The sequence below is a fragment of the Danio rerio genome, chromosome 16, assembly GCF_052040795.2.
Source record: "Danio rerio strain M-AB ecotype USA chromosome 16, GRCz13ab, whole genome shotgun sequence".
Classification (NCBI taxonomy): Eukaryota; Metazoa; Chordata; class Actinopteri; order Cypriniformes; family Danionidae; genus Danio; species Danio rerio.
The window spans coordinates 48722683-48749501 of NC_141036.1; the positions used below are offsets into that span (position 1 = coordinate 48722683).

General features: G+C 36.1%; 2 protein-coding genes and 1 long non-coding RNA gene across 8 annotated transcripts in view; 2 read left to right on the plus strand and 1 right to left on the minus strand.

Moving 5' to 3' along the window:
- Nucleotides 1-26819, plus strand: part of dpy19l1l (dpy-19-like 1, like (H. sapiens)) — a 754017-nt gene that overhangs the window by 309791 nt on the left and 417407 nt on the right. The window lies entirely within an intron of this gene.
- Nucleotides 379-22730, minus strand: LOC147833470 (uncharacterized). 2 transcript variants are annotated; one of them, XR_015511983.1, is made up of 4 exons: nt 21600-22730; nt 19937-20093; nt 19044-19309; nt 385-1563 (listed from the first exon to the last, which is right to left on the minus strand). It is a non-coding gene; the product is annotated as an uncharacterized LOC147833470 (long non-coding RNA). The 2 variants fall into 2 exon arrangements; XR_015511982.1 differs by lacking the exon at nt 21600-22730 and having other exon boundaries at nt 379-1563; nt 19937-20124.
- LOC101886004 (uncharacterized) lies at nt 4669-25090 on the plus strand. 4 transcript variants are annotated; one of them, XM_087287792.1, is made up of 8 exons: nt 4669-4817; nt 5354-5535; nt 10595-10668; nt 10748-10908; nt 14521-15182; nt 17901-18041; nt 23975-24040; nt 24356-25090. In XM_087287792.1, the coding sequence occupies exons 1-7, from the start codon at nt 4694-4696 to the stop codon at nt 24029-24031; spliced, it is 1401 nt and encodes a 466-aa protein (XP_087143918.1). In that variant the 5' UTR covers nt 4669-4693; the 3' UTR covers nt 24032-24040; nt 24356-25090. The 4 variants fall into 4 exon arrangements, with proteins under 4 accessions (XP_087143918.1, XP_087143917.1, XP_087143920.1 ...); XM_087287791.1 differs by having other exon boundaries at nt 24801-25090; XM_087287794.1 differs by having other exon boundaries at nt 10748-10887.

Genomic DNA, 26819 nt, shown 5'->3' on the forward strand with positions numbered 1-26819 from the left:
ATATATATATATATATATATATATATATATATATATATATATATGTATATATATATATATATATATATATATATATATATATATATATATATATATATGTATATATAGTACAAAATTGATTAATAAAGCAATAAATATAACCTACATCTTGTACAACAAACAATATATGACATGCATGAACAATATATGACGTGCATTTATTCATTTTCTTTTTGGCTTAGTCCCTTTATTAATCTGGGGTTGCCACAGCGGAATGAACCGCCAACTTATCCAGCATATGTTTTATACAGCTGATGCCCTTTCAGCTGCAACCCAACCCTGGGAAACATCTACTGTATACACACTCATTCACACAATTTAGCACAATAAAGCTGAAATGCAGCTCATTAGTCAAAAATACCAAATAAGTTTATTTCCTGTATTTATGGTGGAGTTTATTCAAGCCTTTCTGAAACGATGAGTCTCACACAAATTTTTTTGACAGCACACACACACACACACACACACAAACACACATCAGCATTTACTATGCGGCCATGGTGATTATAGCAGTAAAGAATTACATGGCGATGTTACTGTCTTCATTACAAACATGCTCTTTTGAAAAATCACAGGGAGTTGGAACAAATATTTTAATGCTAGTTTATTTGCCAAAAATGTTCTGTGGACAAGTGTATATGTCCACAATGGTGCCTGTCAATCAATTCAGTGGGTGGGAAAAACCGCAGTCTTACGTCACGCTGTGGTGGGCCTGAAATTCACTGAGATTTGGGTCCTATTTTCATTGTCAGGAAATTTTAAAAAAGATATTTGTTGTGTTACTGTCACTCTAATATGACTGTAGACACACATACACAGTTCCACAGTTCAAACAGTTTACAAAAGTTGATTTTCATCATAGGTGCCCCTTAATTTTTTTTTCTAGAATTAGACTATATAGATTTTTTTTTCTAGTTCAATATATCTCATTTTTAAATTATAAAGTCAAGTCACTAAATTCCAGCGATTGGGTTGGTTTTTATAATAGATTTATGCACTTCTAACACCATTACACAACCTGAAAGAGCAGTGATAAAATGTGTTCATCTGACATTAGAAAGTCATGTACCTCAAGAATGTATTGATGGGGTAGTTGTAATTTTGTGTGAACTATTCCTTTAAAGAAGCTCTTGCTACAAACAATCACAACTGTTTTGTCAGGCTTAAAATAATGTTGTAAATAATTGTCTGCATATTGCACAGATTAATCATTTTGCTTTAGAGGGCCTCAGTCAGGAGCGATGGGTGTTATTTTTGTTTTTCCTGTATATTTTTAACCCCTAAAGTGCTGGTATACTGTTGACATGTGTTTTTTAAACCACCAAGAATTATTTCTTCTTTAATGCTGTACTGAAGAAAAAAGATGATCTGAGGGTGATTTAAATAACTGCACATTTTCATTTTTGCGTGAACTATCCCTTTACAAGGCATTCAAGAGTGTAAATTCAGTCCAGTTTCAGGCTGTGTGTGGTAAAACTTCATCCTTCCTCCCATCAGGTTGGCATAAAGCTCTTCACCGAAGCCCTGTGGAAAAACCAAATGACCCGTTTAACAACTCGAAATTCAGACAAGACAAACACTCAAACCTCAAGTGAACAAAACATCCGTGACTTGAGAATAGACATAGACTCTGACCTTAAGGAATAACATCAAGCGATTCAAAATATTTATATGAATACAGATGATTTGGTTGAACCACGTTGCATAAACATGCCACAGTAGTGATTTAAGACTAATGTACATTGGTAAAGAAATGAAAGACCCTTTTAAAGTCTTATTTATATATAGTGGATGCTTATAAAGGACTGACAGATGTGATTAAGGCTGTTAAAATGGGCAGGGAGAGAGAAATGTAGTAACAGAAAAACACACACTAAACACACACACACACACAGACTCTGCAGGATAATGTCACTGCTGATGTCATGAGTGATGTCATCACATAGATGCATTTCAGCAAAGGTGACATGAGCTATTTCTGGTTAGATGATAACGAACAAATCACTAATAATTTATCCACAAATACATAAAAAAATATTGATATTTTGAAACATTTTCTATCAATTTAATGATAATATTTAAAAACAACACCATATGTAAATAATATACATAAATACTGTACATTTGATCAAACATCTCATTGTATAGAAAGCCATAGAAAGTGTTGACATAACTATGAGACATTCATTCATCATCTTTTCAGCTTAGTCCGTTTATTAATTTAGGCTCGCCACAGCGGAATGAACCGCCAACTTATCCAGCATATGCTTTATAGATGCCCTTTCAGCTGCAACCCATCCCTGGGAAACACCCATACACACTAATTCACACATATACACTACGGACAAGTTTAGCTCACCCAATTCACCTGTACCCCATGTCTTTCGACTTGTAAAGGAAACCCACACCAATACGGGGAGAACATGCAAACTCTACACAGAAATGCCAACTGACCCAGCTGAGGCTCGAACCAGGAACCTTCTTGTTATGAGGTGATCGTGCTACCCTCTGGGCCACCGTGATGCCCAATATGAGACATATATGCACATATCTTTTAAAATCTGTTTAACAAGGTAATAACGTCTTTAGGTGTGGTCACCACAGAATAACTGACTGTAGTGCACTGAATTATTATAAAATAGGACTTGTAACAGAAAATGTGGCCGTATACCATCTCATTCATTCATTCATTTTTTTTTTCGGCTTAGTTCTTTTATAATTCTGGGGTCACCACAGCGGAATGAACCACCTACTTACAGTATGCAGCATACGTTTTACACAGCGGATGCCCTTCCAGCTGCAACACAGTACTTGGAAAAATTCATACACACTCATTCACACACACACTATGGCCAATTTAGTTCACCCAATTCACCTGTACCGCATGTCTTTGGACTTTGGGGGAAACTGGAGCACCCGTGGGAGAACATGCAAACTTCACACGAAATGCCAACTGGCCCAGCCGGGACTCGAACCAGTGACCTTGAATTGAATTTGAATTGAATTTTATTTGACAGATTTTAGACAAACTGTACAAAAAGTATTCCATACACTTTGTTAAAAAAAAAAAAACTGTCGAGGATAAAAACACAATAAAGCCCTGGGCTTATTTCCATTGTGGTCCTCTGTTAAATAAAAACAATGTATGGCTTCAATATACCAATGATGCATAAAACAAACAGTCGCCACAGCGGTACGAACAGTCAACCTATCCAGCACATGTTCCACACAGCTAATGGCCTTCCAGCCGCAACCCTATTCACACTCAAGTAACATATAAATTAAAACATCCTCGTCCACCATGCAAACTAATTATCCTTATCAAACAACCATCTTTTGATAGCTTTTTTGAACAACCTTAAATCTTTTATTTCCTTGATTGATTTTGGTAGTTTGTTCCACATGATTGCACTTGTATATAAAAACATATTTTCCCCCACTAAACTTCTAAATTTAAATAAACAAATATTAAAATCCCAACTCCTATAGTACTGTATGAATGCTGTTGCCTCACCATTTGAAAATAGTTCATCAAATAACCAGGAACCACATTATTAAACATTTTACGTACCATTTCCAGTTTTAAAAAACACACTCTATTACTAACAGTTAACATACCTAATTTATTAAAAGACTCTTTGTGCAAATGTGCTCTAGGATGCATTTTTAAAATTATTCGTACTAATTTATTTTGTCCCTATTGCAATTTTTCCTTATATCTTATATCTTATATCCTTATATCTAAATACCTTCTTGCTGTGAGGTGACAGTGCTAACCACTGAGCCACCGTGTTGCCACTTATAACTATTTTCAGTTTAATGTTGAGTTTTTTCACCTAAGAATACCTGAAAAATGAACACTGGAGCCTTTTATTGCTCATATATTGTGCTTTATTGCTTATATATCATTTCAGTATCAACTTTGTTAGATGATGCTTCTGCTAAAATACCTTGGACAAAAATAAAAAAAAAACACAAATTAGTCAAAGATTGTCAGGGTTATTTTAATATGAACTCAACACACATCAGTGTGAGACACTGTTAACGGATTTTATAAGGGTTTTTAACACACACTGTAAAACATTCCGTTATTTTACAGATTTTTTTCCATCAGGTGGCGGAAGAAAAAAAGTGAAGTGAAGGAGAGCAACAATAAATCTGCAGCTACGCTGACACACAGCTGTTTGTAGCCCTGCCCTCTTTTCAAACCATCACAATCTCATTTGAATTTAAAGCGACAGTCATCCAAACGACACAATTTTAATATTCAAAGAGTGTCAAAGAGTTATAAACCAATATTTGTGGGGTATTTTGAGCTACACATTCACATTTATCAGAGGGATATCAAATGCTTATTTGACATCTTGTATAAAGGTACATAAAAGGGCCCCTTTAAGACCACTTCTGAAACTATACATTAAACGTGGAATTTTCCCTGAGGAAAAACCCGAAAAGTGATCTCATTTAAATCAAATTTCTTTCAAGAAGAAATTAATGAGGTCTCATCCGAATTCCTTATTCCTCCTTTTCCAAACATGAAAGAAAAGGAGGTGCAGGAGCTCCACCCATGTGTGTGCAGTACCTGCTCAGGTGCTCAAACAATAAAAAGACTGTTCACTGTGATAAAGGGGCACTTTCTCCAGAACATTAGTGGATGTTGTTGATTCAACCTGCTGGCGGAGATCACACTCTGAAGGATTACTCGTCTTCAAAGATGATTAAGATTATGCTAAGAGCTTCCACCACCTTGGTTGTTTGCTGGATTTTACTCTTTATTGGTAAGTAACAACTATATTAAAATAATTCAATGCTAGCCAATTCATTATTGTGTATTTGTAACATTTTGAGGGGTCATTAACTTAAATTAAAATGTGGTCATTATATACTCATTCTTATGTAGACGAAAATAATATTTAAAACAATTGTTTTTGTCTACAGAATAAAAGTCATTGTGTGTTTTTTTTGTTGGACATCATTATCTCTCACTTCATGCGGAAAAAATATACTTCAAACTTAATTTTTAGTCACATGACATAATAAAATGTTCACTTTAAGGTAAAATATAAAACATTTTTGGTGAACATTAAGTGAAATAAAAAATAAAAAAACATTTGATTTTTATATTGCATACAAAAAAGTCAATCATTAAAGCCAAGTCAACCTTTTTAAGTAACTGTAACTTAATTTGACTGTAATGCAGTAATGTAGACCTTTTGTAAAGCTGCTTTGAAACAATAATTATTGTAAATAAAAAAAAGCGGTATACAAATAAACCTGAATTGAATTATGATCAATAATTGTAAATGTGATTTAGGTGTAAACTCGGTCAATATATCTGCGGTGGACTCCACAACTGAGAGCACAGATGCCTCGACGCCACACTCTTTAACATCAGTTATCATGGACCTCCGCATCACTAACCGTGTTTATAATGAGTCACTGGCTGACCAGCAATCAGCAGAGTACACAACGCTCAAACAAGAACTGGATCAACTGGTGAGCTTTTTAATCACAGCTCTATACATCATTAACAACGTATTTACAGTATACTGTGATATATACAGTTGAAGTTAGAATTATTAGCCCCCTGCATATTTTCCCCCATTTTCTGTTCAATGGAAACCTTGGAAAAAATCCTTGCTCTGTTAAACATCATTTGGGAAATATCTGAATGAGAAATCCACTAGAGCTAATAATTTTGACTTTAACTGTATGTGTATTCTTTAGATGAGCATGCATTTTATGATAGATCGTCTAGAAAAATGTACTATTGTGCAGTAATGGATTTACAGCACAATACTTTGATGTACACTTTTAAAAATAAAAGTCCCAAATGCAATAGACTCAAAGAGACTCTGATGAACTTTGTTTCACCAAAGAGCAAACTTGGAAGTAAGAGCTCCATTTACTTTCTCCATACTGGAATCGGATGTTTTAAATGAACTAATAAGCAGACATGCTTTTAATTGATTATCTATGCAATTCTTAAACCATTCTGTTAACAAAACACTCCACCTGTTTTTTAAACTGCTGTCTTAAATAGTGGAATTTGGCTAGAAAAACTACATTACCCATAACGATGTAGAGATAACACGACCAATCAGAAAGTTGAAGTGAGTAGAGCATTGGTGCAATCGAAATGAGATACTCTGAAGTGCAGTAAAACAATCATGGCTGCCATATTGTGTTATTTCAAACCCATAGATATATACACTAGATATCGCATAGGGACCCTGAGCGTCAATAGCACCGCCACATTGGTACAGTGCTCCCAGGACAGATGTCATTCAACCGCACTAGTCAAGACGGTGTTATTACGTGAATGCTGGACTTTAGCGCTGTCTACGGGTGTAGTAACAAGCAAACAAAGAAAACAAAGCACAAAGGCAGAACATTTCATAGGTAAGATTAAGTTTTTTCTGTTTTTGTATGTTCTGAACTTTTATGCTATTCAGGTAACTTTATTGATGATAACAGTCACTTACTGCATTCACCATAAGGCAAAGCAGCTCCAACTCGCACTAAACACTCGGCTTATGCTAGTTTTTTTGAATAAACTCAGTAAACAATGCAAAAGAAAATTTGACAACGAGATGCTGCGCTACCAGAAACTTGTATTTTTGTTGAAACACTGTACCTTGGTCCCGCATTCATTTCAAAGGAGCGCTACCCTGTACCAAGATGGCGGCGCTATTGACGCTTTCCGTCCAATAGACAACAATAGGCCAGGTGAATTCTAATGTATATATCTATGTTTCAAACCAAAGTGCTTAAAACCGGCCACTTTGTATATTTATGCAACTCAGAGTAATTCTTGCTTAATGAATGTTAAAGTTGTATTTCAACAAGCTTTTGTATTTTTTTATACACCAGTTTAGAGTGTGAAACATTTTTTAGAAACTCTATATGCAAATATGGTCGGAAAAAGTCTTTTCATCTGTTGGCTTTAAATGTTACTGCCATGCCTCAAATACTGAAAGGTAGTTTTTGATTGGAGCAGAGAGCGGGTGAATGGGAGATTAACTTTGACGGCGCTGTCACGTTAGAGTTTTCTTCATAAAAAAGGTAGTTTGAGTTTATATTCGGAGAGTTTTTTTTATGACAGAAAATGCCTTTGGATGTTTTTTTGTTCCTATTTTGAGTTTTATAAATAAGTTTTGTTTAATTTGATACCCCACATTTATCATTTTCCTTTGTTTCATTTGCAATGTTGTATGGGATTGTAGTTCTTTCTTTCAGCAACGTTTTCCTTGATTTTCATATAATTCTTAGCTTCGAATTGAAGTTTGTAATGTAGTGATTCACCTTGTAGCTGATCGGTTTTGTTCATGGCCTGCAGCACTTTAACAAAGACTGTTTAAAAGTGTCTGTGGAGAAAATGAGTGGAGAAAATGCTTCTGGAACAAGCTCTGTTAAAAGTGGACAGGCACTAATGCACTCAATAAAGAACCTTTTGTTGCACAGTGGAAAGGTTTCATGGATGTTAAAGATTCTTCACTGATAACCTTTATTTTTTAAGCATAGATTAAATAAATACATGTAAATACTACAGTTTATATTACAGTTCCATAGTTATACCATCATATCATGGTATAGACCATTTCAATGTGGTCATGTCATTGGCCCATGAACATTTCATTACATTTACTAAAATAGTTGGACAACAAGCAGGAGAGGCAATTCAATCATATCTCGTTAAAACAGCTGTCATAATGTTATTCATCGATATGTGGACCTTTCAAGATTTTCGGAGCAATGGAAATTAAAAATGTACAACAGGAAATTCAATAGGATCATTGTTATTGTTTACACCCCTTAAAATGGTCTATAGACACAGTAGCAGTTTAAATACCAGATTCATTTATTTACAAGACGTTACAATGTATGCCATAAAAATAACCATGATATCATAAATAATCTAAGTTATGTTAATAAGCTATGGTACTTTAAATAATTTCAAAGTGTTATCAGTGTAATATATTGAACTGGTGAAATGCATATCTTGATCACAATGTACTCAAATCACTTTGGATAAACATATTTGCCAAATATGTGTGCAATGTAATGTAAATTGAGTAGAAAACAAAGTATTACCATTGTAAATCAAGTTCAAATTGCTGTAATAGAATGGTACTTTAAATAATGAAGTGAAATTATCAGGAAAACTAAATCTTTTTAGTGATCACTGCAGTCATTTGAGATTGTTATTACAGTGCATCTGGACAGCATTCATAGCACTTCACTTTTTTCACATTTATTATGTTACAGCCTTATTCCAAAATGGATTCAATTCATTTATTTTCTCAGCATTTGATGTATAATGCCCCATAATGGCAATGTGAAAAAAGAGTTTTTGAAATTGTTGCAAATTTATTAAAAATAAAAAAACCTGAAAAACTACATGTACAGAAGTATTCTCAGCCTTTGCCATGCAGCTCTAAATTGAGCTCAGGCACATTCTATTTCCACTGATTATTCTTGAGATGTTTCAGCAGCTTAATTGGAGTTCACATGTGGTAAATTCAGTTGATTGGACATGATTTAAAAAGGCATACACCTGTCTAAATAAGGTCCCAGGGTTGACAGTGCATGTCAAAGCACAAACCAAGCATGAAGACAAAGGAATTGTCTGTAGACCTCTAACACATTATTGTCTCAATGCACAAGGCTGGGGAAGGTTACAGAAAAATTTCTGCTGCTCTGAAAGTTCCAATATGCACAGTGGCCTCCATCATCCGTAAGTGGAAGATGTTTGGAACCACCAGGACTCTTCCTTGTGCTGGCCGGCCATCTGAGTGATTGGGGGTGAAAGGCCTTGGTGAACAATAACCTAATGGTCACTCTGTCTGAGCTTCAGCATTCTTCTGTGGTGAGAGGATGATCTTACAAAAGAACAATTATCTGTGCAGCAATCCACCAATCAGGCCTGCATGGTAAAGTGGCCAGACAGAAGCCACTCCTCACCTGGAATTTGCCAAAAGGCATCTGAAGGACTCTCAGACCTAAAGAAACTAAATTCTCTGGTCTGATGAGACTAAAATTGAACTCTTTGAAGTGAATGCCAGACGTTACGTTTGGAGAAAACCAGGCACCGCTCATCACCAGAGTAATGCCATCTCTACAGTGAGGCATGCTGTGGGGATGTTTTTCGGCAGACTAGGATAGAGGGAAAGATGTAAAAAGACATCCTGAATGAAAACCTGCTTCAGAGTGCTCTTGACCTCAGACTGGGGTGACGGTTCATCTTCCAGCAGGACAATGATCCAAAGCACTATGCTAAAACATCAATGGAGTGGTTTTACAACAACTCAGAATGTCCTTGAGTGGAACAGCCAGAGCCCAGACCTAAATCCTATTGAACATCTCTGGAGAGATCTAAAAATGGCTGTACACCATTGCTTCCCATCCAACCTGATAGAGCTTGAGAGGTACTGCAAGAGGACAGGGCAAAAGTTCCCAAAGACAGGTGTGCCAAGCTTGTGGCATCATATTCAAAAAGACTAAGGCTGTAATCGCTGCCAAATGTGCATCAACAAAGTATTGGGCAAAGGCTGTGAATACTGATGTACATGTAATTCTTCAGGCTTTTTATTTTTAATAAATTTGCAACAATTTCAAAAATCTTTTCCACATTGTCATTATGGGCTATTGTTTGTAGAATTTTAAGGAAACAAATTAATCCATTTTGGAATAAGGCTGCAACATAAAAAATGTGGAAAAAGTGAAGTGCTATCAATATTTTGCAGATGCACTGTATATTGCACTGTACAAAATGTATATATTACTCTGCTTTTTTGTGTAATTATCAAAAATGTCTTAAATTAAGAAGCATTTTCTGGACAAGTAAAAAATTATTGTTTAATATTCAAAAATAATGTCAAAATTAGGGCCAATAAAATATATTATATCAAATCGCAATAACATTTATGTCAATAACAATGATAAGCTCTGGACTTTTTTACTCTATATTAATCTAAGAGTCGATCACACAGCAGAAATGTTCAACAATGGGAATATAAAAGTGTTGATATTAGAGATTTTTGTCTTCGAAAATTTATCACCCGAAAATATATTATATCATTAAATGGACCCACTAATTTTTGAGGCGTCAGTCATTGTTGGGGTACTGTTTTAAATCTGGAAGCATTTACAACTGATATTGAAATATATATCGTTATCACTCAATATGGAAAATAATTATCGAGATTGCATTTTGCCATATCGCCCAGCCCTAGTCAAACGTGAAAAGTCTTTTCCTCAAAACAAGCTAAAAATCTGCTTTATAGGGTAAGTAAAATAATCTAATTTTAAACCAGAAACAAGATTAACTTACTTACCCAATTGGCCAACTATTTTCCTTCTTTTACCTTAATTTTGACTCATTATTTCTGAAAACAAAACAATATTTTTTGCTTGTCTAGAAAAATCTAAATCTTCTTGAGGAATTTTTTAGATATTTGGACGAATAGCAAGACGAAAACTCAGCATTTTTGCAACCTGGTCTTATTCTAATGAACACTGATCTTTACCTGTTACATTTCTTTTTTTTTTACAGTTCGATGATATTTACGCACTCTCATATAACAGCACTCATTTGATGTATTTGGGAACAGATGAGATGATCTTCAGGTTTGATGAACTCCTAACCTTAAATCTGAATGCAATAAAAACAAATCATTTTCTGATCTCACGAGTGCTTCTCTTGCAGTAACGGATCTGTGATCGCCACTTCTCGACTGCTGTTTGGGCCAACGCACGTCAGTCCAGAGCTTGTGAGAGGCATCTTTTTGCCAGCGTACAAACAAATTCCCTCACCATCACTAGACATCGACTTCAGCTACACTGACAGTAAACAAACTGGCAACAATGGTTGATTTCACATTGTTTTTTAACAACACAGGCTCATTCTGAAAACGTAGCCCTATACATGTATATATTTCTGGAGATAGTGAATTATAGCCAGAAGTATGGCTGCATTTCGTCTTTAAAATGCACGCTACAGGGTGGTATCACGCTGTTGCTTTTAGTGCTTATTAGTTGACCGCTTACCTCTGTATGGACGGCTTTTTACTCATGTCGACAGTTTATGCAGTAGCTCGCCATGTATGTCGGCTTTCAGAGACAGTTCATGAAAATGGATAAGACAACAACAAAAGCCAAAAAATAAAATAAACATGTAAATAACAGGGGGAGAATGTGGTAAAATGTGGTAAAAATCAAGCGAGGGTTTATCTTTTTCTGGATTGCTTTTTATTTGTCTGTTGGGTTTAGGGAAGTGGGTGGGGGCTGGTCAATCTGTGCTTTTGAAAACACTATTGGTTGGGTTTAGGGAAGGAGGAGGGTGGGTCAGTCGATCAGTAAAAAAAACGTATTTGGTGCTCTCCAGAAATGTATATAGAGGTACGTTTTTCGAATGAGTCTGGGTTGCTCCTTGACTGGAGATTGAGTTTTGGTTCCACATAATCTAGTCTTCACTCTTAAAATGACTTTTCCGGCTTGTTTAAACTACTTATTCAAAATGAGTTGAAACAACAAAGTTATTAAAGTTTTTAAAGACAATTTAATTGTTTTATGTTCAATCCACTTAAATCCAGGGGTGAAGCTAGACACAATTTACCGGGGCACGTGTCGAAGTAAAAATTGCCAGTGCCCCAGTAAATGCTTTGAGATATGATTTACTTCATAAGTGAAGTAAATCACTTATGAAGACATTATTCTACAGCATGTTCAACCCAACTAATGCTGGTGAAAGCAATGTAGTTTAATCAAAAAGCAAACTGACGCATCTCTGCATGTGTGCAGAAAACCAAGGGGTATAACCAGCTTTATGTCTAGCAACACCTCTAAAGTTAACTAAATCGAATTGTGTTGAGACAAGATGAAGGAATTGTGTGAAATCAAGTATTTTTTTAGTGTTGCAAGAAAATAACTATTTTATGAAGTGGGGATTTGAATTTCAGCTAAAGAAGGCATCGAAGGCGCAATAGGAAATATTTGAAAAAGCTAACGTTAGCCTGTTAGCACTGAAAGTCTATGTCCCACCCTGCCAATCACTATTCAAAGCCATGCTTCCTGAACGCATGAATGAAGAATGTTGGAAAAAAGCAGCCATTGACATCAAAATAAAATTGATAGATTTCATGTGGCTTCACAGCATTGAAGGAACCCCGCCCTGGTGGGCAAACAATACCAAAGTCACAGGCTCAATAATTTCTCTTTTTTGCCAAAAAGCCGGATAATTGCTGTGCAGTAAGGTTTTTTGTTACCAAAGTCACTTAAAGGTAAGTAATTTCACTCGGTGTCCATCTTTGAAACACTTCTCAGGCAGTATGCTCTGGCGTTCTGTTTGAATGTGGAAACATCAAATTCTCTAAAACTGCTTGCCAAGCTTTCGACTGAATTTCGTATTAGAGATCACCAATAAAATTAAACAACACCTGTCTCCTTAGTTTAATTTCTAAACAGTTAAATCGCACAAAATCTGCAGAAACAGACTGCGTCCGAAACCACCTGCTACTCAGCAGGTACTGAATTTGAATTTAAACGCATTACTAGTCTCGGCTATAAGAAAAGTAAGTTCTCTACAGTATAAATGTCAGTAGTATGAATTGAACTTGGACATACTACATCTGCCATTTTGTCATAATCACGTGACCTACCTGTGTGAATTGCGCCGCTTCCTCCCATTCATGAATTCTCTCGCAGTGCATCATGGGATAGCGCAGTGTGCATTAGATACACACTTTAGAATCTCGCTGGAAGTAGTAGGTCATACGGGCACTGTTTTTCGAATTCTATGAATTTGAACATACTACTTGGCTCGCATACTGTTTTTTATGTACTACATAGTATGGAAGTATGCGATTTTGAATGCAGCCACAGTCTGGACTGAGCCCCTCCCCCGGAGAATCATCAGTCTGTAGCAATAGCTGATTTGCTCCTGTACTAGAAGGCGGGACTTCATTCGCCATATTGACCGTTCCACTTTTCCCTATTCAAAACTATAAGAGTGATATGTCTTGTGTATCCTAAAGCCTTTAGCGTTACTAACCGACGAGGAGACACACCTGAGAGAAAGAACAGTCATAAGGGAGAAATTTATGGATTTGTGCCAAATGGTAGCATCATTGACCTATAACAATCTATGGTACCTATAACTGTGAGTGTGTTTGTATACTTTTTATACCATTTCTATTCTAATTTTGCAGGTCAAATGCAATTAAAGTGTAAATTAAAACGCAAAGTCAAAGTATAAATAGCAGAAGGGAAGGAACTGATTTTTCCTACCAGCAAATATTAATCTAAGTAAAACAAACCGACACCAAATATAATTGTAGACACTTATGTGCTATAACGCCATCGCTAATGATTAAATTGCTGAAGAATATCCTAAAGACAGATGTAATAATTGGAGCTCTGACAGGAATGCCAAACTGACTTTACCAAGTAGGACGTGTTCCTGGATAACATCTATGTTGATCCTGAAACAACATTCCAATCAGCCAATCAGAATTAAGTGATGTGTTTACAGTTTGTGTTAAGTTTAGGCTTATGGTAAGGTTTTTGCACTTCTACATGATTGTTATCCTACTATTATTCCCCTCTGATTTTGAAAATAATTTGCAGTTATAGTTGTAGTAGTAATTGAGGGTAGGGAATAGGTATGGATTACATATTCAAACAGAAAAGATGTTCCAGGATCAACATAGATGTTAATCCAGGATCGGATCGTACTTTATGACGTGCCCGACAAGGACATGACAGGTTCAAATGACTGAAAAATGGTTGCGGGTGCAGAATATGAATCGCAAGTGTCCACTATTTACAGTTTGTGATCACATCTCGGTTCTGTTCTGTTGATATGTGATCCAAATATCCGTAGCTTGAAACAGGTGGAAATATGACCTGTTTGGGCTGCGTTTCTATGGCAAGCCCAGTGCAGCTGCTATTACAGCTCATTATTTTTATGCCTGCCAGGTCTACGCATGGATCACGTGACTAAAAAACTATCAATAGCGGCTGTTTTTTTGCCAACACTCTTCAATACGTCTTCCTTTGTGTTCAACAGGAGAAAGAAACTCAAGCAGGTTTAGAAGAAGTGGAAGTTTCATTTTTGGGTGAAATTCCTTTAAGACTTAGCGTTAACCAAGTATTTCCCAACCATGTTCCTGACCGCACACCAACAATACACATTTTAAACCGCTTCCTAATCAAACACACCTGAATCAACTCAGCTGGGTATTAGAAGAGACTCCAAATCCTGAAATGAATGAGTCAGATAAGGGAGACATCCAAAATATGTACTGTTGGTGTGGTTGGGAAACATGGTTCTAACCCTATCGAAATTAACAGAAACATGATAATGCACGAGATTACATCACATAAATTCACCACATCCTAAAATAGTTACAAAATTCAATAACACTGTTGCCCAATACATCATTATGAGCCACTAAAAAGTACATACGTTCTCATTTGCAGATGAACTACCGACTGAAGGACCTTTTGAGGAAGAGAAGAACTTTAGCAGTCTGACAATGACGACATACAAAGACCCGCCTCTTTCGACCACGCCCCTAATGACCACACCCCTTAAATCCACTCCTGATGCAGAATCCCTCACCAGCCGCTCTCCATCCACGCACACGCCCAACATGTCCACTTCTGTTGGTGTAGAAAACATTACACACTCCAACCACTCCACATCCACCCTCTTTAACTCCACCACGGTGCACCCAACACCCAACGTAGTAACAAGTAACACAAGTACATTATACAGCACCACTGCAGAAACACCAACTGGCACCATTACTACAGCTTCCAATGGCACCACCATCACTACAGTCCCAAATGTCAGCACCGCCCCATCAACAACCGGCACCACCACCCCTGCAGCCTCCACCAGCACCATTACTTCTGTCAGGACCAGTTTAACATCCGTCCACAGCACAGTTGGAAATCCAACAACAAGCTCCACTCCATTTACAACACGCTCCACCCCAATTTCAACAGCTCCACCCCAAAAGACCACACCCATGTATTATTCTCCTCCCACGATCGCTGATCTGGTGCCTGGATGGGCGGTTGCCCTGTTAGCATTGGTGGGCGTCAGTCTCTTCCTCCTCATCCTCCTCATCATTCTGGTGAGTGATCGAGGGTGTAGGATTGATTAGGGATGCACCATTTACAGTTGAAGTCAGAATTATTAGCCCCCCTGAATTATTAGCCCCCCTGTTAATTTTTCCCTATTTTCTGTTTAACAGAGAGCAGATTTTTTTTAAACACATTTCTAAACATAATAGTTTTGATAACTCATCTCTAATAACTGATTTATTTTATCTCTGCCATGATTACAGGAAAAATATCTAGTCAAATATTATTTAAAGACACTTCTATACAGCCTAAAGTGACATTTAAAGGCTTAACTAGGTTAATTAGGTTAACTATGCAGGTTAGGGTAATTAGGCAAGTTTTTGTATAACAGTGGTTTGTTCTGTAGACTATCGAGAAAAAAAAAAACTTAAAGGAGCTAATAATTTTGACCCTAAAATGGTTTTTAAAAAATTAAAAACTGCTTTTATTCTAGCCGAAATAAAACAAATAAAACATTCTCCTGAAGAAAAAATATTATCAGGAATACTGTAAAAATGTCCTTGCTCTGTTTAACATCATTTGGGAAATATATAAAAAAAAGAGAAAAAAAACAAAGGGGGACTAATAATTCTGACTTCAATTGTGTATCAGCAGTTGTACTGGTATTGGCATGATATACTAAAGACTTATGGATTATTTCACTGAGAGTACTGATTGGTGCTATTTGCATGATGTGACTAGTAGCATAAAGCAGATGATTGGTTTAGATGAGGTTTTGCTAGCCGGAGTCACTGTGAATTAAAAAAAGAGGACATAACAATGGCAATATGCAAATGGTTTTATGTCAAGAAAAATCTAGATGTTTTCTTGCAGTTTTCTTGTTTCAGCAGTGAGGGTTTTAAAATAAAATCTGTTTTTTTACTGTATCTGTTTGCCTTTTTTTTTTTTAAATGGGGCTTAGAAAGAAAAAAATCTAAAATATGGTTTAGTTTTTTTTTTTAAGTTGCAGTAGGTGATCTGCCAAAAGAGCAAGAGGTGCGCAGTTGTACAAATCTGCATTTGTTGACAGACAGTTTAAGCTACTTATCAGAATTATGGAAATTGTAGGCAGACAATATTAATTGGATGAACATTTTTTAGTTTTATGCCTTACCTATGCCTACAAATAAATACATTTAGATCATTTACTTTAACCATTAATATTGGACTCTGAGGAGACTTTCAACCAGCACAACAAAAAATGTTTCTGAAGGCATTCACTTACTGCACCTTTAAGGAACAGATTCAAATCTTTAAAAGCTGTTGTTATTTGTGTGAAATATAAGTTATATATTTATTTAACTCTTAAAACTGAGCAAATTATATTACTATATATTTATAAATGCTAGTACATTGGTATTATATGAAATATATAATAGTCAGCATTTGAAGTGGACCAAAACCCTTCATAAAGGACATGCATAATTTAAACATGCAGCACCTCTTGCAAGGAATAATCTGCAAACAAAGTTTCACCACAAACTTTCAAAGTTTCACTACACTTTAAAAAAGATTTTAAATAATTTGGAATGTGAAACATTGGCTTGATGTTTTGACTAGTTTTAATTGTCATTTTATGTGTGTTCTGATGGATAAAAGATGTTATCTGTATTTTTTGTGAAACCCGAACTGTATACTACTAAATCTTGGCCAGGATGCTTTAGTGAAGAAGGTTTTTAATCTCAATGTTCTTTTTCCTGGTAAAATAAATACTATGATAATAATAATAATAATAATAATAATAATAATAATAATAATAATAATAATAATAATAATAATAATAATAATAAAGCTGCCTTAAAACTATTCAACAACACACATTCTTGTCTTAGGACAATTTCGAAAAAAAAAAAAAATTTTGATCCACTGCAAATGTTGACTACTCTAAGAGGTTTGTCCTTTTGATATGTCCACCTTATTTTAAAGGTAAGAGTGGACATAGTAATTGAATCTTGAATGTGTGGGGCTTTAGGTTTTGCTCACTTCCAGTACTCAAAAATGTTTTTTGCTGCTTGTTCAAACTACATATTTAAAATGACTTGAATTAACACAAAAGGGTTTTTGGGGACAACTTAATTTTTCATGTTTAACCCGCTTAAATTTATAAAAACAATTAAGTTAACTTAATCAATTTGTGTTGGGTCAACATGAAGGAATTGTGTGTAACCCAGCATTTTGTTTTACAGTGAGTGCTAGTTACTTGCCAACAAGCTTTTTCTCCAATACATGCTGCCGGATGTAGATGTTTTGTTAAATATTAAATCGTTTTATTCAAATTGCCCGTGCTGGGAAAAAAAACCTTTATAAACCATCACATTTACTGCATTGCTAGCTATTTGTAGCACTGGTTGTGCACTGTAAAAAAGTTGAGTTAACTTAAATTTTTAAAGCAACCGGTTGCAAAGAAATGTTGAATTTATTAAGCTTCAGTGGTTGAAGTTGAGACTATTTTCTTTTTTGAAAAGGCTGGTTTAAGTCAAGTATACTTTATGGAATAATTTGTCACAACACAAGCTGTTAAATGATTACCATATTTACATAAAAAATAAAGAGATGTGTGATAAAACACTTAAAATAATACTATGGCTTATTAAGTACATGCATAAAACTGACATTCCCATAATACTAGACTTTGTCCAAAAAGCCAAAATAATGTGGTATTTTTTATTTTTTTGTGTATAAAAATATATACTATTAAAGGACAATGGTGTTCCTCCTCCCCCTCTCAGGTGGTGATCTGGTGCTGTTGTCCAAAACGAAGGGTTTTTGTCAATGAACCTGAAGAGATGAATCCACCCATGTACTTCAGTCCAGACATCCCCATGTACTCCACGCAGAGCACGTTTGACACAACCAACGGCAAACAAGCGGTGTGATACTATTCATAACTCATTCTGATGCAATTTGTCTTGCTTTTGTTGACTGTTTTAAATCTTCAGATTTAAAAAAAAATGAAGAGAGTTGAACTAAATAGACTCTTGACAAACATCTATTACGACGTTTATTCTTTGCTGTCTGTCATTGTTAACATGTTCTAAATAGTGTGGTCAAAACGGTTCAAAACTAGAAAGGAAACTATTTAAAATATATTAGTCTATTTAAGTAAGGGATATTCAACAGCTTGCCATGCGTTAAAGGATTCTAATGCACGATGTGGAGGTAAAGGAACAAGCAGAGTGTGGTCACCTCCGTGAAGATTTCGAGACAGTCCTCGATGCAGCCCGCAACTTGATGACGTAGTTGACCAGGTCCACTAAATAGTTGACAATTGCCTACACATTCCCCTACCCTAAACCCAACCGTCACGGTAGCATGGCGGATACGATACCTAAATGGGTGGAACAAGATCCGCTACGCAGTTGACAATTGCCTACACTTCCCCCTACCCTAAACCCAACCATCACAGTAGCATGGGCGCTACCTTACTGGGCGGTACAAGGTCCGCTTTGAGCTGACAATCACCTACACCTCCCCTACCCTAAACCTACCCGTCACGGTAGCATGGGCGGTACCATAGTGAGTGGAACAAGGTCCGCTACGTACTTGACAATCACCTACACCTCCCCTACCCTAAACCCAACCATCACGGTAGCATGGACGGTACCATAGTGGGTGGTACAGGGTCTGCTACATAGTTGACAATCGCCTACACCTCTCCCTACCCTAAACCCAACCATCACAGTAGCATGGGCGGTACCTGTGAGCTGCAACAAGGACATTTTGATGATTTCAGAAAACAGAAATCTTTGCTGTTAAACAGGTAGGGAAATTTTTCAAAAGAAAAAACTTATCGGGACAGGTAAGAGAACATTCTGCTTTTCTTCCATTTTATATTACATTATTTACGATCACAAATTAATTATGAAACTTACCTTTGTGATCTGAGGCGACGCGGTGCCGCAGTGGATAGCAATGTCACCTCACAACAAGAAGGTCGCTGGTTTGAGCCTTGGCCGGGTCAGTTGGCATTTCTATGTGGAGTTTGCATGTTCTTCCTGTGTTTACGTGGGTTTCCTCCGGGTACTCCCGTTTCTCCCATGGGTAATGGGTTGCAGCTGAAATGGCATCCGCTGCGTAAACATATGCTGGAAAAGTTGGAGGTTCATTCCGCTGTGGCGACCCCAGATTAATAAAGGGACTAAACCGAAAAGAAAATGAATAAATGAATGAAATAATAGCAATGAAAACTATTATTTACAGAAACACCTAAACAATATTTAGCTACTGTTTGTGCTGTTTTCATGGTGTCTGTTGCTTTAAATGCTTGAGCTCTTTAAAGCAGGATGGATTTTGATTGGCTAACAATCCTTTAAATTTTTTCTTCATTATACAATTGATTAGCTATTTATTCACTTTATGCGTTATCATCCTTATTAAGAATAGAAAATTTAAAATGTACTTTTTTTTACTTTAAGTGCATCCAAAACTATGTTTTGAAGAAAGTTGAAAATTAACCTTCACAGTATTTTCTTTTCCTACTATGGAAGTCAATGGCTACTGTTTACACCAACATTTTTCAAATTATCTTCTTTTGCGTTCAACAAAAGACAGAAACTCAAATAGGTCTGCAACAAGTGGGTGGTTTGAGTACGTGATGACAGAATTTTAATTTTAGGGTGAACTGTCCCTTTAACTATAGAACTGCGGCTTTATTGTGAAGGGGAACAGAGGGGTTTTCAGGAAGGCTCTCCATCCCCATCTCTGTCCATGTAAAACACTGACCCCACAATCACAGATCAGACCCAGAGAAATTGTCTCGTGTTACCTGTCGCTCCAGCGTCCCCGTCGCCCGCACAGGCTCCTCTTTGTGCGGCTGTGACTGAGAAACCTGAAGCCTGGGAAACTCGATTCTGAGGCCTCCATTTGCGTCTCCTCCACCGTCCAGCAGCCACGGCGTCACCGCGCACAATACAATGCCCTGCCTACATCCGAACAAAGACCCAGAGAAAGACCTGAGGCTGAGCTCTCAATCGAGCCTTCAGTTTGAGGCAAAGCGGATGAATACAGCAACTTTCGGTCGAGGGCTGATCAGAGCGAGAGTAATTAAAGGGATAGTTCACCTAATAATTATTGTTTACACACTTTTTACTCCCCCTCAAGTAGTTTCAAACCTGAGTTTGTCCTGAAGCTTTAAAAGCTGAAAACTATTAAATAGGAAATACAAATATTGTGGAAGTCAGTGGCTACAGATTTCCAACATTTTTCAAAATAACTTTGTGTTTAACAGAAGTAAGAAAGAAAGTAAGAAAGAAAGAAAGTTTTGATATAAGTAAGAGGGGAGTAAAATTTTCCACTTTTGGGTGAACTCTCCCTTTAAGTGAATGGAGGCATTTCTTTGATGTTTACAGTGATAACAAGTTGTTATGACTCACAATGAGTATATAAAGAGAGTATCAAAAGAAGGCCGAACTCAATGACCCATATACAATGACAGACACAAAATGGCAGACTAAATTAGATAAACTCGAGTTGTAAAAAAAAAAAAAAAAAAAAGTCAAGATTGGACATATATGCAATATATAACACTATTTCATATTAAATAATATATTAAAATTATAAAAATTGCAGGGTTGTTGTAACAAGAAAAGGTGTTAAAAAGTTGGGTTGGGTTATTAAATGTGTAATTTAAATTTTATAGAAAATAAATCACCTCACAGTGGGTTAAAACAACCCAGTATTTTCTAGTGTAAATATATAAAAAAAAAAAAAAAAATATATATATATATATATATATATATATATATATATATATATATATATATATATATATATAATCAGAATATTACTCACGACAAAATACTACAAAAGGAAATTGTAAGTTTAATATTTTATGAAGAAATAATAATATTAGTAATTTTATTAAACGTTTCTCGGTATGGGTTGCTGCAGGAAGGGCATCCATTGCGTAAAACACATGCTGAAATAGCTGGCGGTTCATTCCTCTGTGGCAACCTCTGATAAATCAGAGACTAATAGTCTGTTTCCTCTGACTGGTACAGTACGGTACGGTACGGGTCACCTTTATTAGGCTAGCGTTTCCACTGCCTAAAGGGTACCAATGGTGTACGACAGAAAGTTTTAGTCGACGTCATTCTCACTCAAAGTAAAGGTCGTTCACATGTCATATGAGAAGCACCTATCACAAAACAGATGCTTTATATACATAAATACTTGTGTATACATGTTCATTGCTAACTTTTTCTATAAACATGATTTGATTATAACTGCAGATCAATGATAAAATAGCCTACTATAACGTCTGCGATTATATAAAATAAATAAATAAATGCAACATATTTGAACAAATACAGCCCCTTATAGTCTCCGATATGTTAACAATTACAGAAAAACTACACACAGCATACATTTAGTCTACATTTGGGTTCAAAATCAACACACAACATATACAGTAGCCCAGTCATTCAAACCTCTCATCTGTATCTTTAATCTTCACCAGCAGTTTAGGTTGCTGAAAGAATCATTTGCTCCTTTGATTTTTTGGCTCCTCCTTTGTTTTTTCGCGCTTCACTCTCACGTTCGTCTGTTTCTGAAAAGATCAGATGTCAGTAGCACTTCAATAATCACGTGCAGGTTATTATCATCAGCTCAAGAAGTAAATTTTTTCAAATATAGACGTGCACACAAGCGATCGCAAGCTCTCTGGAGAAAGTGAAACCGCTCGCACTTTTAGACGGCCTCATAAACAACAGGACACAACAGATTCTGCTCTTCTTGGATTTGTGGCTGTTCATCAAGACAACAACAAGGTTTGTCTGAGCTCGGATCAACCATGGCTTGTTATAAGATGCATATAATATTACAATGTAAGGTCTCGGATGTGTATTTAAGGGTGCTTTCACATCTGTAGGTCGCTTCATTTGGTCCGGACCAAGGGCAATAAATAATACATTGTTGCATTTTCTGCTGTCTTTGGGTCGTTTTCACACCACACTGCTGGCTTTGGTCCGAACCAGTTAAAACGAACCAAAATGCAGTCATCTGACAAAATCCACATTTCTCATAACCTGCTTATCGATTGGTCAGAATTCACGTGCGGAAAAATGCCAATGAACTTCCGCAAGTAAACAAAACCGGCAGACACAAAATGTCGTTTTTACTCTGTAGGGACGACTGCGCTGGCTGATTGTATCCCTGCTTTAGACAAACTATACATTTCGAGAATGAAGCACAGGAAAACAGTGTTTTAATGCATCGCTCGTCACTTCAACTGCGACATGGTCATCTTGCGGAAATATTACCAACGATCCATCAGGTAATGTTTTCCACTCTCTCTCTCTGTTGGTAAAGCGCTGTCAACAAATATTTTCCTCCATATCCCATAATGCACAGCGCAGGGCTGGAGTGGGACTCATTTTCAGCCCTGGAGTTTCAAGCCAGACCGGCCCACCTCAGTTCACGACTGACTATATTAAAATAAGGTCATTTCCAATTCAGTTTCTAGTGACACTATCACGTCTTTTTCAAGAAAACAGCTGCTTTAGAAATTCAAATGTTCAAAAGCCCTAACAGTATTATATGTCTTAACAATAATAAAAAAACAATAATAATAATTTTCCAGGTGAGATACGAACACGGGTCGGCGGCGCTGTAACGCAACGTGTTTACTACTGGTCCACAACGGCGTTATTGCAGCGTGAAAATAAAAAAAATATTGTACTATGACCCGCAAGACACGGTATTACTTTTTGTTGATGGCTTAATACTTTTCTCACCTTTTTAGATTTCTGATTAAGTTATGTCAGATTTATTAATGTAGTGAATCATCTGATTGTCATTGAGCAGGTATATTATTCATTAATATTAATTATTGTTTGGGGTCAAATGTTTGGGGTCGAATGATGATAGTTAACGTTACTTCAACATTAACGTTAGTTCACCTGCAGGCTGCATTTTGCTAACGTGGCTGCGAGAAAATAAATAAGAAGAGTGGAGATGCGACAAAATAATGAATAAAAAGAGTGAAGCTATGGTCAAATAAATAAATAGATAAAAAAAAGTGCGACTGCTGTGAGCGCAAGCAGCTAGGGACACCGGCCCTCGCGGCCAAAAAACGGACCGGCCCACCGTGAATTCTCCCGGTGCTCCCGATTAGCCAATCCGGGCCTGGCACAGCGCATCTGCCTACGACAGCTGAATTAGTTCAAGAGGTGCAGTACTTTTTGCGGTTGGCCCTGTTTTAGTACGGATCATGTTCTCACTACACACAAACCGCTCCAGGGTTCGTTTGAAAGCATATTGAGACCATCTCTTCAAGCAGGTCTCAGTACGCTTATTTGGTCCGCTTTTGGTGTACACTTGAGTATGATTGCTGCATTCTACCCGCCCAAACAAACCGCACCACGAGGGAAAACAAACTCTAGTGCAATTCAATCGAACTAAATAAGGCAGGTGTGAAAGCACCCTAAAAATGTCAGTTTCTTTGTTTTCATTCTCCTGCTTGTGTATGCATGAGTGAGGTTTCTCTGTAAACCAATAGCGTTCAGCTGCGCGTCTGGCTCCGCCTTTTAGTACCCTTTTGTTTTGCTAGGTACCCTGTGCAAAGGGTACCCAAAAAGTGGTACGGTACGGTTAGATTTTAAGTATCTTTTTGACAGTGGAAACGGCCATAAAAGCGTACCGAACCGAACCATACCGTACAGTACCACTCAGTGAAAACGGGCCATAATACGTTTATTATCATGAATGATAATAAACGTAAAAAAAAAGTTGTTGATCGGATGTCACTGCAAATGAATGCACTGATTAGTGCTGTTAAGTGATGTTTTTTTCTTTTCTTTAACAGGATGTCAGAGAAAAACCTCCAAAAATCCGCACAGGAATGTATGTGGTAAACAAATAAAAGATACAGGTATGGAATATAAAAAAACAAATGATATATTTAACAAACCTAGAACATCTCGCATTGTTACGCATTGACTACGTTTACAAGAACATCTGTAACCAAATTATTTGCCTTAATCTGAATAAGACAGTAATATAAAGAAGTGTTTACTTGAGTTGCCTTTTGAGGGGTCCTTTCATGATCCATGTTACAGCACATAATTCGATTAACATCATTGTGCCATTGCGCTATCGACATTTCTTTCAGGGTTTTATGTAATTTTGGATTTAATTTTAAATTTTTCGGCTTTAACTGCAGTTTGGGACTTTCACTTTCATTCAGGAACATTGGATGCATGCCCTCCTGTGACAAACGAGATATTGGATGCGAGTATGAACGGCTGGAAGAGTGTAGTTTTAATGGAATTTGATACCGCACGCCGAATGGGAATAAAACCTCCGCGTTTCTCGTGTCTGTGGTCCTTTATTGACTCGGTAGTTGCAGAGATGAGTGTCAAACAGTCATGTGTATATAGACTATCCTGTCGCAAAATAATCCTACACAATGGTAATAGTTTGATTGTGGTGTTTGTTTACATGTCTGTACTGCACTTCAATAATGCAATAATACAATTTCTGTTTAGTGCGATTGTGACCTTAATCAGACTAAATTAATCAAAAATCGTTGTTTACATGGTAGACTCTTAATCAGAGTGTTGTCTTTATCGTATTAAAATCAAATTATTGGTGTCTATGTAAACATAGTCACTGTTACTTTTGTTACCCAGGTCCTCTAAGCACAACACTGTCAGTCCTCTGTCAGTGTGTATGTGAGGAACGAGGAAACCTTTAATGAAGAATTACTGTCACACAAGTGGCTGTGAACAGCAGCTGAAGCTCAACAACAGACAGGAAGGGGATTTTACATGCCATTGCTATCTGTTTAGAATATATTTTCCTACAGTATACCTTTTGGACAATGTATTTTGTAACTTTTCGAAATGGATTGCGTGATGACAATAATGAGATATGTATAAACGATGATTTAGTCAAATTAAAAGGAGTTTCTGAAAATGAACAGGTGTTTGGAGTGTTGAGTTTTATAATGCATAATGAAATTGAAATTCTAAAATCCCTGTGATAAAAATATATCAAATTTATTCATTAAAAAAATTTTTTTTTAAAATGATGTGGTTGGAACACTAATAAAAAGCAGCCATTTTGCCAAAATTTGGGTTAAAATTGTCTTTTAATGCACTATATTGCAGTGTCATTGATCATAACCGCAGATCTATACTGTAAATTCAGCTTACTCGTACTGTTTGCACATTCACAAAGATGTGGCTCATGTTTCTTAGCAGCAGAATGATCCGCTCATTTGTGCATCAAGTGACAAACTCAGTCTGGAGGAAAACGAACAAAACTACAGGTCATGACAGAGGCTCTGTGTCACTTCTGGTCAAATTCGGTTTAAAAGCACAAAGGGCAAAAAATGTGCCAGGAAGTATCCCGATTAAGAAATCAAAATATGGAGTGTTTGAACAGAGAGGACAGAGAGGGAGAGGCGAATAAAACACTGCAGTTTATCTGTAGTCAAATGTAATCTGTGATGAAATTGCATTTTTCTCATATTTGAGTCTTAAAAGGCTCCGGTCAAACTTACTCTGAACCCACTTGCACAGGGATTAATATGGTTACTGAATTAAAATATTTTTTGTAACTTGTGTTAAAATGTCATTTATTTCTCTCATTTCAAAGGTGTTTCTTTTGCATAATTACCATTAGGATTACATTATGGAATGAAATGCAGAGTGTTATCATGAAACAATTCCATCTCTAAATATCATCATTTTGTAGTCTTACCTGGAAGAATCATGTCAATGTTTTGTGTAAATTTTAATATATATATATATATATATATATATATATATATATATATATATATATATATATATATATATATATATATATATATATATATATACACACATACAGTTGAAGTCAGAATTATTAGCCGGCTTTAATTTTTTTTTTCTTTTTAAAATAGTTTCCAAATGATGCTTAACAGAGCAAGGGAATTTTTACTGTCTGATAATATTTTTTTCTTCTGGAGAAAGCCTTATTTGTTTTATTTTGGCTAGAATAAAAGCAGTTTTTAATTTTTTAAACACCATTTTAGGGACAAAATTGTTAGCCCCTAAGCTAAATTTTTCCTCGATAATCTACAGAACAAACCATTGTTATACAATAACTTGCCTAATTACCCTAACCTGCCTAGTTAACTTATTTACCCAGTTAAGCTTTTAAATGTCACTTTAAGCTGTAAAAAAAGTGTCTTGAAAAATATCTAGTCAAATATTATTTACTATCTTCATGGCAAAGATAAAATAAATACATTAATAGCAATGAGTTATTAAAACTATTATGTTTAGAAATGTGTTGAACAAATCTTCTCTCCTTAAAACAGAAATTTGAAAAAAAAATAAATAGGGGGGCTAAAAATTCTGACTTCAACTGTGTGTGTGTGTGTGTATATATATATATATATATATATATATATATATATATATATATATATATATATATATATATATATATATATATATATATATATATAAATATATATATATATATATATATATATATATATATGAGCAATATCACACGAGTAGCAGTGCGATATGGCTGTATATCGGCACTGGTGGGAGGCGTGCGATGGCACGAAACCGCAGGTTGATATACAGCCATATCGCACTGCTACTCGTGTGATATTGCGTTTATACAACAGTTTGACGGCATAATTGTGT

Coding starts and splice junctions, on each gene's coding strand:
- LOC101886004 (XM_087287792.1), top strand. CDS start 4,694: ATGTTGTTGATTCAACCTGCTGGCGGAGATCACACTCTGAAGGATTAC. Junction 5,536..10,594: donor AACAAGAACTGGATCAACTG/GTGAGCTTTTTA, acceptor TTTTTTTTACAG/TTCGATGATATTTACGCACT. Junction 15,183..17,900: donor TCATCCTCCTCATCATTCTG/GTGAGTGATCGA, acceptor TCCCCCTCTCAG/GTGGTGATCTGGTGCTGTTG.